At 41.4% G+C, this 17,406-nt stretch overlaps 1 protein-coding gene across 8 annotated transcripts in view; it reads right to left on the bottom strand.

The window, feature by feature from the left end:
* phldb1b (pleckstrin homology-like domain, family B, member 1b) overlaps positions 1–17,406 on the bottom strand; it is a 155,626-nt gene that overhangs the window by 102,115 nt on the left and 36,105 nt on the right. For all 8 annotated transcript variants that reach the window (XM_051957529.1, XM_051957535.1, XM_051957531.1 and 5 more), the window contains exons 2-4: positions 11,417–11,518; positions 6,642–6,765; positions 4,529–4,699 (exon numbers count right to left, since the gene is read on the bottom strand). In XM_051957529.1, the coding sequence (XP_051813489.1) occupies positions 4,529–4,699; positions 6,642–6,765; positions 11,417–11,518 (397 nt within the window). The remainder of the gene's footprint in view (positions 1–4,528; positions 4,700–6,641; positions 6,766–11,416; positions 11,519–17,406) is intronic.

The raw sequence follows: 17,406 nt of genomic DNA, 5'->3' as shown, positions 1-17,406 counted from the left end.
GTCCGTCTGTCTGTCAGCAACATTACTCAAAAATGGACCAACGGATTTGGGTAAAATTTTCAGGGAAGGTCAGAAATGACACAAGGACCAAGAGATCAGATTTTGGCAGTGATGCAGCTTATAGTCTGGATCCACAGATTTGTTAAAGATTTCTCTATCATTGAGAGATAGCGGCACGGCATCGCTGTAACCATGACAACAAGTGAACACTACATCAGCTGTCTGCTGACGATCACATGATTGTGATCCTGCTACAAATCCATCACTGCGGACTGCAAATGTTTTAAAGATTTCATCTGTCAGAAATCACTTGACTGAGCAGCCTTGGTGGAGTGCTGCGCTCTGAGTGTTTTTCTTGCTGAGTATTTTATGTGTGTACATCCATGTGTTTTTGCTCTCCAGTCTGATTTGTGTCATGCATGTGTAATTTGTGTGTCTCTGCAGCTTTTGTAATTATTCATAAATATTATAAATAATTATTCATCATAGCTTGGTGTTGTCAGCACCTCATACCCCCGCTGTCTGCAGTGTTTTAGTAATCAGTGTCATATAATGGTGTCACTCAGACACTGCTGAGGTTTTCCTCTGAGCTCCTTGTGTTCCTCCTGACAGGCTGAATCAGGCCGACCATCCTTTACCCCTTTAAACATCAGCTCCGCCTGCTTTGAACAGTGGCTTAGTTTTTATATGCCCTTTTATTGTTGGGATTTCCCTCCATCGGCTCTTTTCATTTATATTGTAAATCCAAAAGGATTACAACCAAACCCCTTTGTTGAGCACATTCTCATTTTGCAGAAACTTGTTGCTGTTTGATTTTCTCTAAACTGACCGACTAAAGAATGAAACCCTCTCAAGGTGTAGACCTTTAATCTGCAAACTACAAGATAAGCCACAGCATCAGATTACCTCTGACACACACATGTTGAGTCATAGCTGGCCATGATGCATCCTGTAGGGAACTGTAAGCGTCTTGTAATGTATTACTCATGTAGCGCACATAACTCAAGGGAGTGGTACCTAAATAACAAAGTCTGTTGTGCTTCCTGCTGTAAAATCAGATCTGTATCAACATGCATGAACACTAAAAGAAGCAATAGAGCCTTGTTAATAAGCCCAGCTATTCCTTTCAGACCACTTCAGCTCCTCCACTGTACAGGACGCTGACACTGAACTCTATTTTACCCTCACACTCATTCTTCCACCTGAAACCCCCTCTGGGGCTAAACTCAGTTCTGTCTGGGGTGGAGGGGGCAGTAAAAATAGCCCCGTGTCCCCACTCAGGTTACCCTGCCACAGTTCAGGTCAACATACCAGCGGACAGAGGGACACACTGCCAGACAACACACACTCCTCTACTCAAACATGCATCCCATAGTCACCCAGCTTTAGAAGAAAAAAAACAGCCATCAAGGTGTTGGACACAAAGCAACAGTCATTTCATCACTGTGTAATCTTAGACAAATATCAATTCTTAAGCCTTGAGAATTTCAGATCATTTAAAAGTGCATTTTTTTTAACATATAAGTCTGTGAATGGGTCGGCCCCACTGCCCCTGGGGACTTGATCAAAAAGAGAAATGAATCAATAATCAAGAATCTTTGTTGTCATTATGTTTTCACACAGCAACATTTTGATTGGTGACTCTCAGCTATAGATAAAGAATAGAAAAAGGCACTCAGAATTCATTTATCATCACTGTCTTTGTTTTACTACATAGTTTTTTTTATTTGTCTGTGACCCTGTATGTTTTTCTTTTATATTTGGGACAACAGATGGAAATTAGCCTCGTGCTAAATCCGGCTTATTTAAGGCAACCTTGTGTAAACTTATGAGATTGTTTGTTCATTAATATGCACTGTAGAAAGAAAGAAAGAAAGAAGGAAGGAAGGAAGGAAGGAAAGGAAGGAAGGAAGGAAGGAAGGAAGGAAGGAAGGAAGGAAGGAAGGAAGGAAGGAAGGAAAGGAAGGAAAGGAATGAAAGGAAGGAAGGAAGGAAAGGAAGGAAGAAAGGAAGGAAGGAAAGGAAGGAAGGAAGGAAAGGAAGGAAGGAAGAAAGGAAGGAAGGAAGGAAGGAAGGAAGGAAGGAAGGAAGGAAGGAAGGAAGGAAGGAAGGAAAGGAAGGAAGGAAGGAAGGAAGGAAGGAAGGAAGAAAAAGAAAGAAAGAAAGAAAGAAAGAAAGAAAGAAAGAAAGAAAGAAAGAAAGAAAGAAAGAAAGGACACTGGGTACTGATGAACAGAGTGTTTAGAGAAAGTCCTACAAGCATTTTTTTTCCTTTTTCACACGTCTGAGCATTTGATTGCAGAGCAGCTCAGAGGGAGGTTGACATCCTGTGACTAATGAACAGCAGTTTTCCTTTAACTCACTGTGTGCTCCCTCTGATGTAAACTTCCATGAATGTCCATGGCTGAAGTGAAGCAGTTCCACTTAACAGTTTCACTTCCTCTAATTCGGTTAAGTTGTAAATTGTGCAAGACTACAGGACAATGCAAACTTGCTTAATACATAATGTCTGTTCAGTTACACAGGAGGACTACAACCAGACACATCCATCTGTCTCACAGCGCGCTTTGTTTGTGAGGTATATGACACATCACAACAGTTTGAGTGAAAACAAGGTTTATTGGAGAAAAGCTTTGCACATTCTTGAATTACATTATTATTTCTTCTATTTTTGAACCTATTTTCCAGTTTTTTAATCTATTTTTTGACTCCACTTCACATCTCACAACTTTTAACGCCTTATTCTGCCTCAAACCCCTTAGATCAGAAAGTCAGTGGATGTGGAAAAAAAGTCACATTCCAGGTTGACTATAATGTGGTTCTGTGCTTTTACTCTTTTACCTGTGGAACAAACTCTTTCTGAGCCAGCACCTCAGTTTTTAAAGCTTGTACAGAAATACATTTGCATAATGATTTTATGTTTTTTCTAAAGTTTTGTTGCCCTTTTTAAATGCTTTCTTTAATGTTTTGTTGCAGCTTCTTTTTGTAAAGCATGTTGTAATTCCAGTTTTAGGAGTTGTTATTGTTTTGTTCTTTAGTTTTTTTTATTTATTTACAGACTGTAAGCTCACTGTACTGATTTAGTACTGAAATGCTATCATGTTTTCATTTGGTTCAGTTTGTCAAAACGAGTCAAATAATCGACTCCATGTTTTTTTTTTTTTTACACAACCAAATTATTTTTCCTGTTCATGTTTAGGTGCACCATAAAACTGAATCACACCCGGGAGCAACTTTTTGTAAAGGATTAAGTGGGAGAAGATGTCCAGCACAGATAAGAAAGCTACTAACACCACTGACTGCCCTTATTTATGATGTAGGCAGCAAAAGACTTATAGTCAAGGTATTGAAAGATGAAACAAGGCCATCAACCACACAGTAAAACATTACAATAATGCTTGTACAAAGTAGCATTGTACTGCAAGACTGAATCATTTGGTGGAAAAAAAAAGGATTGTGAGTGAACATCTTACTGATGCTTCTATGAAAATGTTTGCATTCACAATCCCAAAGCAAACAGGTGCAGTGTTCCAGTCCAGTGGATTGATTTAAACTACTTTGGATAACCATGACCTGGATGAATGAGAAACTACACAGACATTTTCCTTTCTGAATTCTGACTGTTGCCCGTTCCATGTGCAGTCATGATGCAAGTCCATCTGTCATTTTTATTCTCTGTCTGCCTCGTCCTCTCTTCCCGCTAATTTTTTCAGCTGTAACGACATATTCCAGAGTCTCCTTCCTTAAGATGTGTCCAAAAAATGTTGCTTGCCATTTCTTAATTTTGTTCAGTAGTGTGTAATTTGTGTTAAGTGTTTTTAAAACATCTTCATTAGTTATTCTGTCCTTGTAAGATATAGGCAGCGTGTGTCTGTAAAACCACATCCACATGAGCCCATCTAGCAGTTCCATTAACCTTTTACTGCAGCGTCCATACTTTCCAAGGAAATTATGCTTTCTATGACAACAGTCTTTAATTTTAAAAAGTCAGTCCCAAGGGTAATGTTAGGAACATCCTCCACAGAGTCCAATCTAAGATCCACCACTGCTGCAAGAGATTGAAAATCAATTCATCTGTTCCTCTGGTTTCTTCAATATGTGCATGTCTGAGCACAGCAAAGCTCACTCTGTTAACTCATTAACTCAGGAACCTCAGGCTACTCCCAGTCGATAGCTATTTAAGAGCACCGACTGTGCGCTTTATCGAATAGACCTGCTGGCTCTTGTGCTGCATTTTCAGTGATGAGGCAAAGAGCTGATGGATTGATCTTTGGCTCACATAACTGAGATCATGCATATTAGTAGGCAGGAGAAATTACTGGGTTAAATAGAAACCATGCATCTTTCATTTCTGATTGCTGTTTTCCTCTCATATTTGGTCTACAAGGAAATCCTTACAAAGCAGAAGCCATAAAGCTGATTCTAATACTGCTGGCAGTCTGGTGAGCTGGATTCACACGACACTTGTGGTAAAACAGAGACCTTTTAAGGCAGCTGAGGGTATTACGGGACATAAGCTGATTCCTACCTTGTGACAGGCGGGTGGGTTGTTTGACCTGGAGCCCGTCGACAGCACAGAGGTTCCCACAGGGGTGCAGCGTGATGGCCCCTGACCTGTTCTCTATGTAGCAGTGCTGGGCGGCCACCCCGGGGCCCTGGATGCTGATGTCCATGGGACCATGACCCAGAGTGGTGCGGCCTGTAGGAGGGAATATGAGGCTTAAATCTGATGCAGTGGAGCACTGAGTGTGGTCTAACTGACAATATACACATAAAATACCCAGGTAATTTGCACACATTATAGATATACAGTACTGTTCAAAGGTTTGGGGTCATGTAGACAAGGCCATGTATGGTAACAGAAACTTAATGGAAACCATTCTGCAGAGGCACCGATAGATAGAGACAGACAGACAGACAGACAGACAGACAGACAGACAGAAAGGGCATCATGCCAGCAGACAAACAAAGGCCAAGAGGTCAACAGGCATACACAGGATGAAACCTTAGATTTAGAGGTGACAACAGGGTCAGGTCACTAAAAATACAAGTGTTTGTTGTTCTTGTTGTTGTTGTGACCTCTTGTAAAATATCCATCCATTATCTATTCACCACTTAATCTTCTCCATCTCCATGATCAGAGAGCAAACTCTACGGACGGATAAAGACCATGGCCATGCTAAAAGCTCCAGCAGAAGGAATTTGAGTTGAACTGTTGTGCCAAACACACTATTTCTTCTCACAGTGAATATTTGCACAGTTAATGCAAAAAAATCTTGTGTCCTTGTTGTGGATTTTTCTGATTTAAACTGCCGTGAACTAACCGTGGCGTCACCCGTTGGTTTCATCGCCGAGAAAATGAAGCCCGGATTTTGCTACTTCCTGGTCGCTGTTTTGGATTTTTTGGAGCCAGTGACGTAAAAAGCGTCATCAAACAGGCTGGACCGGAGAGCAACTAGGGGCAGGACCAGTCTATGGGACTGTCAATCAAGTATAGCCACGCCCCCTGGCTCCGCCAACTTTAACGATTTACTTAAAATTCAGTATTGATTTATTTTAAGATCGGCCACCTGATCTCTCATTTTGACCATGAAAACTAACGGGGAAAAAAATCCTGAGCTGTAGAACATCAGTCTATCAAATTTTATTTTTTCCAAAAATGAATTGGGGTCTATGGAGAAAAAGCTTTTTGGAGCCAACCCTAGCGGACGGCGTGATATTGCAAGTTTTTGACACTTCCGGGTGGGCTTCATTTTTGGAGCCAGATGCTACGTCCATCTTTATATACAGTCTATGGATTTAAATGAGAAATACTCACAGTCAGACCATGACCTGTGATTAGAATCCTAAAGTAGATAAAGTTTCATTTTAATGGGTCACTAATCAAACAGGTTGGCACTGAGAACCACTATCCTCCTTAATTTCATCCAAGCTTATAGCTATTTAGCCCTAACCCTAACCTTAACCCACAAGGTCCTGTAGCAGCCTAAAGTGAAGTCAGGGCACATGGACGGGTCAACAAAACTCAAAAATTTCAAACCAACGGTCAACTTCAACCATCTATCATCTATACACCACTTAATCCTCATTAGGGGCTGGAGTCTATTCGAGCTGACTTAGAGTGAAGGTAGAGGACACCTGGATGACCAGTCCATCACAGGCAGAACACAAACAATCACACTCACACCTACAGACAATTTAGAATCATCAATTAACCTCAGCATGTTTCTGGACTGTGGGAGGAAGCCGGAGAAAACCCGCACATGAACAGGGAAAACACACAAACTCCACACAGAACCTTGTCAAATATACATAATATAAATGTTATGTAGCCATTTAAAATAAATCTAATGTAACAAAGCTAATAATGTAATAGAAATGTAACAATGTCTGGCTGCAGCATTGTGACAGCAAGTTAACTCTATAATTCACATCATCACAAATTTCATTGGATTTACAGAAAGACAAATAAAAGCCTCTATTGTGTTCTAATGTGACGGCTCTGTAAATGCTCCTCTGAGTAAAGCAGCAGCCATCAGTTCCATAAAAACTACTGTAAATCAAGCCCTTTTCCTCAGAAGTGTGTTTTGGAACACTGTGGGTTTTCTCTGAAGTGAACTGGTGAGCTGTTTGTGCCTCACCCTCAGGCAGCGGCAGCAGGGTGATGGCGGTGCTCAGCCGCCCGCTGCCCAGGCTCACCAGGTGGGGGCGCTCTGCTTGGAACTTCAGCCCCTTTCCAGTCTCGATCAGGTCCAGTGGGGTGCTCTGCAGAAAACATCAAGATTTTAGTGTTTTTGACACAGAACCCTTTGTACTTTTATATCACAGTGTTTGTGCTGTGTATTAGAAGCTGTTTCTTTACTCACAGAAGATTTTAATTGACTCCTGTCGGGCACATCTGATCATACAAATCCTACTGTGATTCCATTTTGCTAGGTTTCTTTTATTTATTTATTTTCACTGTTCAATACACTGCATTACAGTTTTTGAAGCATTTTACTCTCAAATAAAAGGATGAAGTCAAAATATAATGAATTCATAGTGACAACTTGCCAGGGTTAGACTTCACAGACATTTCACCTTACTCTAGGTGATTTAACAGGACACTCTACACCTGTGGACCTCCAGAGCTCTCATCCTCTGCTGTGTCTGCACAGCTCTGTCTGGGTGCTTGTAAATGAGACGGGAATCGTTTCCTGTCCATTAGCTGAACTAATTGCTTGGGCATGACACATAAAATGTGAATATGTAGCGTAACAGGAGGAGTCCCAGCTCTGCTTTCTGTCCGGCACAGATTGGAGCTTTGCTGCTTCACTAATGCATCAGGTTTCATCCTCCACTGTGGGAGAAGAAGACGTCTCTTCACTGTGGGAGGCCAGTTCTGCTCTGCCTGCTCTGCTGGCTGTTTACATATTCCTCACACACTGACGGAAGAGAGAGAGAGGGAGAGTGTGTGTGTGTGCGGGTGTGTGTGCGGGTGTGTGTGTGTGTGTGTGTGTGTGTGTGTGTGTGTGTGTGTGTGTGTGTGTGTGTGTGTGTCGTCTTCCCCCTCGTAGCTCTGCCTGAAGCACCGCCATGTGCTCTGGGCTCAGCGAGGGGGAAGGGACGTCGCCATAGCAACGGCCCTCTGCAATTAAGAAACATGAAGCTCCTGGAGGGGCTTCGGCGAGGTAACTTGTGATGAGCACTTTTCAGCCCAGCAATGCCAGGATACAAAGTGGATTCTGCTTTTTAGTCGTCTCCTTATTGTTAAATTATTCCCACCGCAGCACTGAGTTGTGAGTGGATGCAGCCAAATGTTGTGTTTTACCTCCCAGGGTCTGACATCATTCAATAAACCAGTTCTGCTGTTGAGTAGCATCCATTATTCTAGAAATGCACAGTGGTCTGGCTGCTAAAACTAAAGTGGAAAAATGGAATTCAGCTATTTTTACTGTGCCAAGGAACACGGTGGAGTTATGTGACGATCAGCGTTGGTTTGTCTGTCTGTCTGTCAGCAACATTACTCTAAAACAGACAACTGAATTTGGATGAAATTTTTAGGGAAGATCAGAAATGACAAAAGGACCAAGTGGGTCCCAATTTCTTTTATTTTATTTTAATTATTTGTCTGTTTGTAAAGCACTTTGTGCTACAACTGATGTATGAAAAGTGCTATATAAATAAAAATGATCATTATTATTATTTCATAAGCATCAGTAGAAATCCTGAACACCATCAAGCCTCCATGGTCTCACAGCAAAAGGCTTTCCACTTCCACGTCTTTTGTGAGTGAGTGAAGCTGTTCCTGCAGAGCTGATAAGACTCTGTGACAGCTCAAGTGTCAAATGAACTCTGATGGGTGTGGAGTCATTAGCTGGCATGGATTTGCATTTTAAAACATGCTGCGGCTGCGTCTTCTTGTCCCACTTTTGAGGCCTTGCGTTTTTTATTTACAACCTGGACGCGTTCATTGACTCACCCACTCGGCTGGTTAGCTAGCCGTGTGTGTCCTAATAGGATTATCTGATTGTGGTGGAGGGTCGGTGGAGCGGGGTCAAGTCTAAGAGGATTGCTGAGATGGAGAATGGCTTGCTTGGAAGGCACTGGGAGGCTGACTGGGAGTGATGGTAGGAGAGGGGAGGTGCCAGTGGGCCAACCCTGCAGGATTGATTCAGGCTGATCTGCTGTGTGCTGCTGCTCCCATGTGGTGCAACAGATTCTCCCCGTCTGCACAGACTGTACGTGCACAGGATGCACAAATATATGCATGGTAAATACTATACATCCAGTACATCTGTAAATGAACGTTAGAAGTCTGTACTAACAGACACTCCTTTGTGTATTTCGCACATCTTTTCCAGCTTCTTCATTGCTGCACATCATTTCTTTGTTTATATCTTCATTTCCCATTAAACAGACATTTGAAGATATTTTGTCACTACAAATTCTTACAAAGCAAAGTCTTGCAAGCAGTAGGCAACAGATGACATAAAAATAATAAAAATGTGAGCCTTTATTGCTGAAAAAAATCTCTAACAATCAACTGATTTGGGGAGGTTCTAGAAGACACATTTTTAACAACATATAACTTTAATTGCCAGTGGACATGATGATGAAAAACCTTTTCTATTAAGTCCTTTTCTAGTAAAAGTGCTGGAGGTCTCTCTCCAGAAAGAGCTGCAGATAAAAGTGCTAACACAGACATAGCTATTGTTCTTGCACACATCAGAGGGTCTGCTGATTAGACATAGAAATGCATTATTAATATTCCCCCCTTCACTTTCCTTTTCCCCATTCGCCTTTCTGCGTTTAATTGCATTGGATTGTTTGGGATGTGTGTTGTTTTCTGGATGTGTGATTTGGGGGTGGCAAGGTAGAGACAATTTAGAATCTAACCGAAGCCAACAGGACAATTCCAACTCATTTATCCTGGTCAGTTTGTTATTAGTGTGGCTTTATAAGTCAGGCTAACCTTTCTACCACTGATGTGCATAGATGAGTATGCAGGTGGAAAATTTATGCGTTTTTATGAATTAAAAAAACGAAGGATTTAATGCTTTCACGTAAAAATCCGCTTTTTTTTGGAAAGCTGCTTTGTGCCCCAACAAATGCTTTTCTGTGCGAGTTTCCCTCAATCTCGGAGGATAATGCAAAATTAGCATCACACGCTGAGACACAACAGACCAAATAAAAGCAGAAATCTGAAAAGGGCAAAGCAACAACAACAAATCAAAACAAACTCTTAATATGCTTATAGTGTGTAATTTTAGCCTAGTCTAGCATCAATTGATGCTTTAAAAAAAAAATACTTCCTACCCCAGCTTAAAGGGGAACTTCGTTTTTTTTCAACCTGGGGTCTGTTTTCATTTGTCTTTTCATACATGTGAGTGATGGAGAAATGAATTTTCGACATAGCTCCAGTATTTAGCCAGGCAGGCAGCTTAGCAGCTCAGCTAGCAGCTCAGCTAGCGAAAAGTATGGGGCAACTTGCCCCCCGCGTCAAAGTCCGCTCTAACCTGCTTTTGCCCCACACTGACTGGCTCAGATAGTCTCAACAAGTGTCCCACAACATACTAGAGAAGAGAAGTGAACGAAAACCTCCACATTACCTAAACACCGGTTTTGGCGAGAGCTATCGCGCGATTTCGGAACGAGGTTTGCTTTCTAGCGTCCTGAGCTTTGGATACAGACCACAACAAAGAGCGATCGCCAGGTAATGTGGAGGTTTTCGTTCACTTCTCATCTCTAGAATGTTGTGGGACACTCATTGAGACTATCTGAGCCGGTCAGTGTGGGGAAAAAGCACGTTAGGGCGGACTTTGACGCGGGGGGGCCAGCTGCCCCATACTTTTCGCTAGCTGAGCTGCTAGCTGAGCTGCTAAGCTGCCTGCCTGGCTAAATACTGGAGCTATGTCGAAAATTCATTTCTCCATCACTCACATGTATGAAATTACATATGGAAACAGATCCCAGGTTGAAAAAAACCAAAGTTCCCCTTTAATGAAGTTGAATTAAACCGGAATGATCCTGTCAGATTAGGTGATAATCTCTTAAGAGTTTTACTGAGATGGATCCTTGCTTTGCCAGTACAGTGATGACTGGAGTCCAGCCATTTAAAACAAGATCACTTTTCATTTATATACTGCATTGCTGTCCAGTATATATATGTATATATATATGTGGGTCTATTTTCAATCATATATTATTTATTTTGTCCATCTGTGCAGTATTGTTGTTTCAAGGAAAAATTTCTTTCTAAAATGGAGCCACATTCCACCTAAATGCCCCCAAATCTGCAATTTTCTTAATTAAATTCCTGTTTTCCTTCCAGTATCCAGCACCATCCCAGTTTCCCTACAGGGATCATTAAAGTTTAATCTCATCTTGGTCTTATCTTTCTTAGTCCCTCTAACTTGCATAAATGCACAGGAAAAAAACAACACACACATCCTCTTAATTCCTGATAGGATTGTCAGACCCAGCAGGTGGGAAACGCAGACGTCCAATCTCCGGCTCTGTCTAATTACTGACTCTGGCTGCAGATTCCTGCTTTACAGCATACTGACATATGCCACCAGGACGCGCCCCAGTGCCTCCTCACTCAGCGACAAGCCTGCCATCAGCTCTGTGTTTACCATCGGCGGAGGGTTTTGGAGCCAGAAAAGTGTCAGAACTGCCAACGTGGTGACATTTAACATCAGTGGACACAGCTATCAGAAGAAGAGAGAGCTTACTGTGTGTGAGAGCTGGTAACAAGGAACAAGAGTGGTGACATGTGACAGTGGTTTTCTATGAAGGCTGCCAAGTTTTACACACTAAAGTTCTAATGTGAATCCTAAGGCTGAGTTCTTCTCTGCTGTCTCCTTCAGCAAACACACACAAACACACACACACACACACACACACACACACACACACGCGCGCACGCACTTACCTGTAACACCTGGTGAGTTTGCCGTCCAACCTCAGGCATGTTCCTGTTCAGGCGGTCCATGTCCACTGAGCTGTCCACGGCTCCCTGCGACACATGAAGGTCCTGAAAGAGGAAATTACAACACCGAGTGAATGAGCAACAAAGTCGTCATTGGGTGACTTCATTTCTAAAAAAAAAGAAAAGATGAGAGCATCAAAAGTTATGTCTTCTCATGTCCAACTTCTGATACGACTGAGGAAAGTGTAAAATCTTTCAAAGTGTCCCAAACTCACACTTTCTGTCGCTACACTGTAAAAAAAAAAAAAATGTTCGTGATTTTACGGTGAAAAGCTGTCAAACCACGACAGGAGAAATCTCTAAACTTTAGAACAGTTTGATGCAGTTTATATAACACTGAATCACTGTAAATAGGTTAATCAGAGAAAAAAGTGTGTTTTTCAATTTTTTTCTCTTGAAAAAAAACATGTTTCCCGACTCCTGCACAGTTTTTAATGGAAAAATGCAGCAATATGTGTAACAATACCGCAATTTTTGCATTTATTCTCAAAAGGAATAACGTTTTTTGAATTGAATGTACATATTGTTGTACTGGAAACACGGTGTAACATTTATTCAACAAGAAACATCGCCATTTTTGCATTTATTACACACAAAAAAATACAGTTTGCTACTTTTGTGTTAATACCAGACATATGCTTTAATATTTATGACTGCTTTAACCACAATTTTTGCTAAAAACACGTATATTTAATGTTAAATGCACTAACTGTTGTGCTGATAATGAAAAAAATGCTGTAATATTTACAATAAATTACACAAATTGTATTTTATATGGTATTTTCATGTAAATTTTCAAACTTTTTAAAATTAAAACTTTCTTTTCTTATAGTAAATATGGAATGAATCGCATTTTTTAACTCTAAAATCAACAGCATCAATATATTTCTTTATCTTAATTGTGGAGAATGTTTTGCTGTCGTTTTGTAGTAGCATTTGGGTGACCACAGCTGCAGGAATTTTACCATAAAAATATTTTTTTCACTGTATAATTTATGAAAGTCGCAGCATATTTACCGGGATTCCCCTTCCTCTGTCTGTCTACACGTCTAGGTGTGATTCATGCTGTCAGCACACACACGCAACAGATGGTAGACAGTGTGTAGAGGAAGGAACACACAAATTAACACACACACACACACACACACACTGAAATCTCTTGGTAGTTGCCACATTCACTGGAAATCCTCCACCTCGGCTGCTCTCATGTCTCTATGAAAACAGACACACAAACTCTACACAAATCCCACAAATGCCTCACTTCTTACTCAAGTCACTTCTGGGTATTTCCATCCAGTCAGCACAGAACTAATGGCTATAAATAAAGCTCCATGTCTAAATTAGTACGCGTGTTTAGCAGCCACATTCTGCGTAAGCGTGAATATGTGTGAGAAAACACTTTTGCAGTCATTATTATAGGAGATGTGAGAAGCGTGCGGTTGTGAGGAAGCACAGAAAACCACACGGGAAAGGTTCGAAAACACATAATTATCCCAATCACGGGGAAACAGAGTGTACCCGGAGTCGTTTGCATGCCTAAAATGTTGTGCAGCGGGGATGGAAAATATGGTTCTGATGTGCTCTGCCCTGAGGATAACAAAACCCTGCTGCAATGTCATCATATTTGCTCTCCTGACAGAGCCGTGAAATGATATTCAGCGGAGTCAGCCTCAAGCAAGCCTCAAACAGTAAATCACAAAACAGGCGGAAAATAAAAACAAATGTTTTAAATATTTCGTCTGCAAATGCTTTTTGTGCAATAAAAACTCTCGTCTGAGGCAGTTTTCCCCTGCAGACTTCATGCAACTCTTCTGATGAAGAATTTCAAGCAGTTTCTAAATGCTGACCTGTCTGATGGTCTCTAGATGTAGTAATTACCTTTGTCCAGTTGTCCAGCAAATACATCGCCTCCATGGCAGAGCTGCTCCTGAACACTGACTAAATCCTATCAGAGTGAACTTGATTGCCTCTAAGGCGGCAGAATGAATTCAGAACAGTTTCTTCTGTGTTGCCTCCATGAAACACAGGTTGCCTCTTTGTCTGCTGGATCTCCGTCTTTTGTTTGAAGCTGCCGGCGCAGAGCCTTCCACAGACTCCCATTGAGGAGGAGGACAGACCTGTTGCTGCTTGCTCCACTAAACTAAGACCTACATTCCTGACTGGCAGCAGCAAAGTCACAGATAACAGGGAGACGTGTGTGTGTGTGTGTGTGTGTGTGTGTGTGTGTGTGTGTGTGTGTGTGTGTGTGTGTGTGTGTGTGTGTGTGTGTGTGTGTGTGTGTGTGTGTTTAAGCAGAGATCAAAAGGGAGAAGCAGAAGAAGAGATGAGGGGAAAGGAACAGCAGAGAGTGATGAGAGCAGCGATTTGTTAAAATAGAGTTTTGAACATGTCGAATCAAGACAGGAGGAGCTGTGTGATTCTGCACAATGCAAATGTACCATTATTCCTGACTGAACAAACTGCTGGGAATAAACCCTAAAAAGTAGAACACAGATGTCCAGTAGGAAAATACCTGCAGTGCATCATACTCCTAAAGAAAGACACGAACAGCTAAAAGGTTCAAAGTTAATGCAATACACCCTTAACCTACACTTTTATATTATGATATGTAATAATAAAAGTGTCACATCGTAACACATGGGAAATGTGCAACACAATTATGTGTAATAGTGTCAGAGGGCTAGGTGTAGCAGAACAATGTGCAACAGTAACAAAGAGATATTTGCACTATAATCATGTGTAAATGCTAATGCATTATTGTTTGGTAGCTTGCCTTGTGTGCACTATGTTTTGTTATTTATTTGCATGTCTTTGTCAGTTATAGTATTATGCTATCTGTAATTTTTTAATTTTTAACCTGCGAATGGTAGTTACGACTGTATGGCTATAATTTCTCATATTTATGTGTGAATGTTCATTAATATTAACTGTCCCATTTTGAAAATACATAAATGAAACAAACATAATAAAAAAGTGAAAAATACGTACACTACAGCTGATAGACTGGATAGTAACCACGATGGCAGACAGTTAGCCTCACATTTATTTGCAATTCATCTGATGCAGATGTGCTACTGCTCAAAAGTTTGGGGTCATCCAGACAATTTCATGTTCTCCATGAAAACTCACACTTTTATCCATGTGCTAACATAACTGCACAAGGGTTTTCTAATCATCAGTGAGCCTTTCAGCACCATTAGCTAACACAATGTAGCATTAGAACACAGGAGTGATGGTTGCTGGAAATGTTCCTCTGTACCCCTATGGAGATATTCCATTAAAAACCAGCCATTTACAGCTAGAATAGTCATTTACCACATCAACTATGCCTATACTGGATTTATCACTCATTTAATGTTGTCAGTTTTTTTCTTTTTCATTCTTTTCTGTTTCTTTGTTTTTGCTCAAACATTGTCCGTAGTAACATGTTGTTCAGGATTAAAATATATGACTGAGGTTGGTTGCTGAATTGCCTATGTAGCTGCGTAATGTTCATAAGTTTTTACATGTCGTTTATTTTAAAACAGACATACCAGTTTAACTACTTTTCCTTGTCCATATCACTCAGAAGCAGCCTGTATGAACAGACCCCTTGTTCCTACACTGGCTGAAGATTACTGAATCCTCCATATGTTCTTCCTCCACTGCTCAGCCAGTCCTTATAATCCTCATTTATACCAGCCACCCACAATCCCATCATTGCAAAGACAAAACAAAACAAGAAAATAAAAACACAATGTAGTCTGGTGAGGCACAGCTTTGTAAGCTGGCTCTTCATGTAAGAGATCAAGTTGAGTTTAAGCGATGGTTGTTCATACGTGATATTGAACTAACGTCTGCACATTGCTGGAAACATTTCTACATGTGGTCCCTGTTGATAAGCTGCAGTGTGGTGATCCCGGTGTTCAGCGTGGCACTGTGGTGGTTTTAACTTTATTGTTCTTCTCTCCGTCTATTTTGACAAGGGTTCCTTCTTTGCTGTTAAATTTAATTGCCTCCTCTAGAATTAAACACCCATATGCTCTCGGCGTGGGTGTTTGTTCACCTCCACATCAAAGCCCATTTCTCTCAGGCTGTGGGGGGACAACAGCAGCTTTTCTTTCTCTCAAATCCAGAAACTCTCAGTGGAGACACAAAGAACTCTCCATCTCTCTATTTCTGTCTTTCCCTCTCCCTCTCGTCCTCTCATGCCAGGACAGAAAGGCTGGCATTGTTTCCTGTAGAGCAGGCATGGATCTGTCATCACACATGAGGGAATCTTTTTTTTTTTTGATGGGGCTGTGAAAGCGAGGGAGGGAGGGAGGGAGGCTCACCATTTAGCTGGAATGCAAAAATGTAGAAGCAGGGAGGGAGACTGAACAGCCTGCCAAAAACTGGAAGACTGGATGAACAATGGATGATAGAGGGAGAAAAAAAGGTGTGATGGAAGAAGCTGGACAATAGGTTATTTTAGAAAGAATCTGTAAAGCTTTTTCTGGATGAATTTATGGAGCAAGAAAGAAATCTGACTGCAAGGTGGCACGAGTGACAAGATCATATGATATGTCCTTCAGATTGCACAGCTCATAGTTATAAAGGCATCAAGCTGTGGACCATCTACCAGCTGATTCTCAGGAACTTCTACTGTAACCACGGTGGTCATTCAGTCCAGGCTCATGTCCAACAGCAGTCCGTGGTCTGGGACAGACAAACTGATGATTTAGACAGTCTGGGGCCTTCTCAGAGGATGCAGAGATAATCAGGAATGTGAAGACAGAGAATAGGATGGGTCACTTCATACTCATCTGGGGAGAGCATCCTTTAGGCCACCATTCCTTTTGCTTTTATCCAGTATGGTGTCAGTGCTGCTCAGAAAATACCCGTCCTTCATGTGGTCGCTGCACAGCTACTCTAGCACCAGTGTTCATTGTGTTCGTTGACAACGTTTCACTGAGAAAAAACTACTAAAACTTACTGGAATGTTGACAAAGATCCATTTTGTCAGCAACCAAAAGTAAAGAATAAAACTTTCTTTAATGGCCCATATGTATGTGTACACCACAATACTGTCTGACCTGACTGTACCATGAACTAGAAGGTTCACTTTACTGTCTCCTGTGGGAGAAATTTATCGGAGACAAAGGCAAAAACCTAGCTGCACTGCACCACATAAACAGAACACATACTGCTAAAAACACATAGAATACGTGACATACAATAAATATGTCAATATAAACCTAAAACACACACCCCCGTACATACATGCATTCCTATGTACACAACATTTGGCTAGCTCCTTCTAGTAGCTGCACCTAACCATTAATGAGCTTGAGAAGCACCTTGTATTCTGTGATATTATATGTCTGTGTTTCTATATAAACTTCCATCCATCCATCCATTATCTACACCGCTAAATCCTCATCAGTATCATGGGGGGCTGCAGTCTATCCTACCTGACTTATTACGCTTTTCCACTAGCACCTACTCGACTCGGCTCGGTTTGTGAGGTTTTCATTAGGACCTAGTACCTGGTCCCAGGTACTATTTTAGTACCAACTCGACCAGGGTTCCAAGCGAGCTGAGTCGCGCCGATAATGTGACATCTAGAGCGTGCAGGCCACAGATTGGACAGGGAGTGACGACACAAGAGCAACTCCTTCACAAAAACCGGTGAGTGTTTTACGACTTCTACAATCCTTTGCATTACGTATCCCATTGGTGGCAAGCTCACTTTAAACAATCAAGTATATTTGAAAATAACGTCATTGTCTCATGTATGCAGACAATCAGCTAGCTAGTTAGCCATCAACGCTAACTCTGTGGCCGGGCCACCATGCTATGAGGACTCCATCCATGATGAGGTGGGACTCAATGTAACGGAAAACAACCTAAACTGAGTCGAGTCGAGTAGGTACTTGTGGAAAAGCACCTTTAGGGTGAAAGCAGAAGACACC

Source organism: Acanthochromis polyacanthus, chromosome 13 (genome assembly GCF_021347895.1).
Source record: "Acanthochromis polyacanthus isolate Apoly-LR-REF ecotype Palm Island chromosome 13, KAUST_Apoly_ChrSc, whole genome shotgun sequence".
Lineage (NCBI taxonomy): Eukaryota > Metazoa > Chordata > Actinopteri > Pomacentridae > Acanthochromis > Acanthochromis polyacanthus.
The sequence above is the reverse complement of the archived record's forward strand: the minus strand, read 5'-3'. Positions and strand labels throughout refer to the sequence as shown.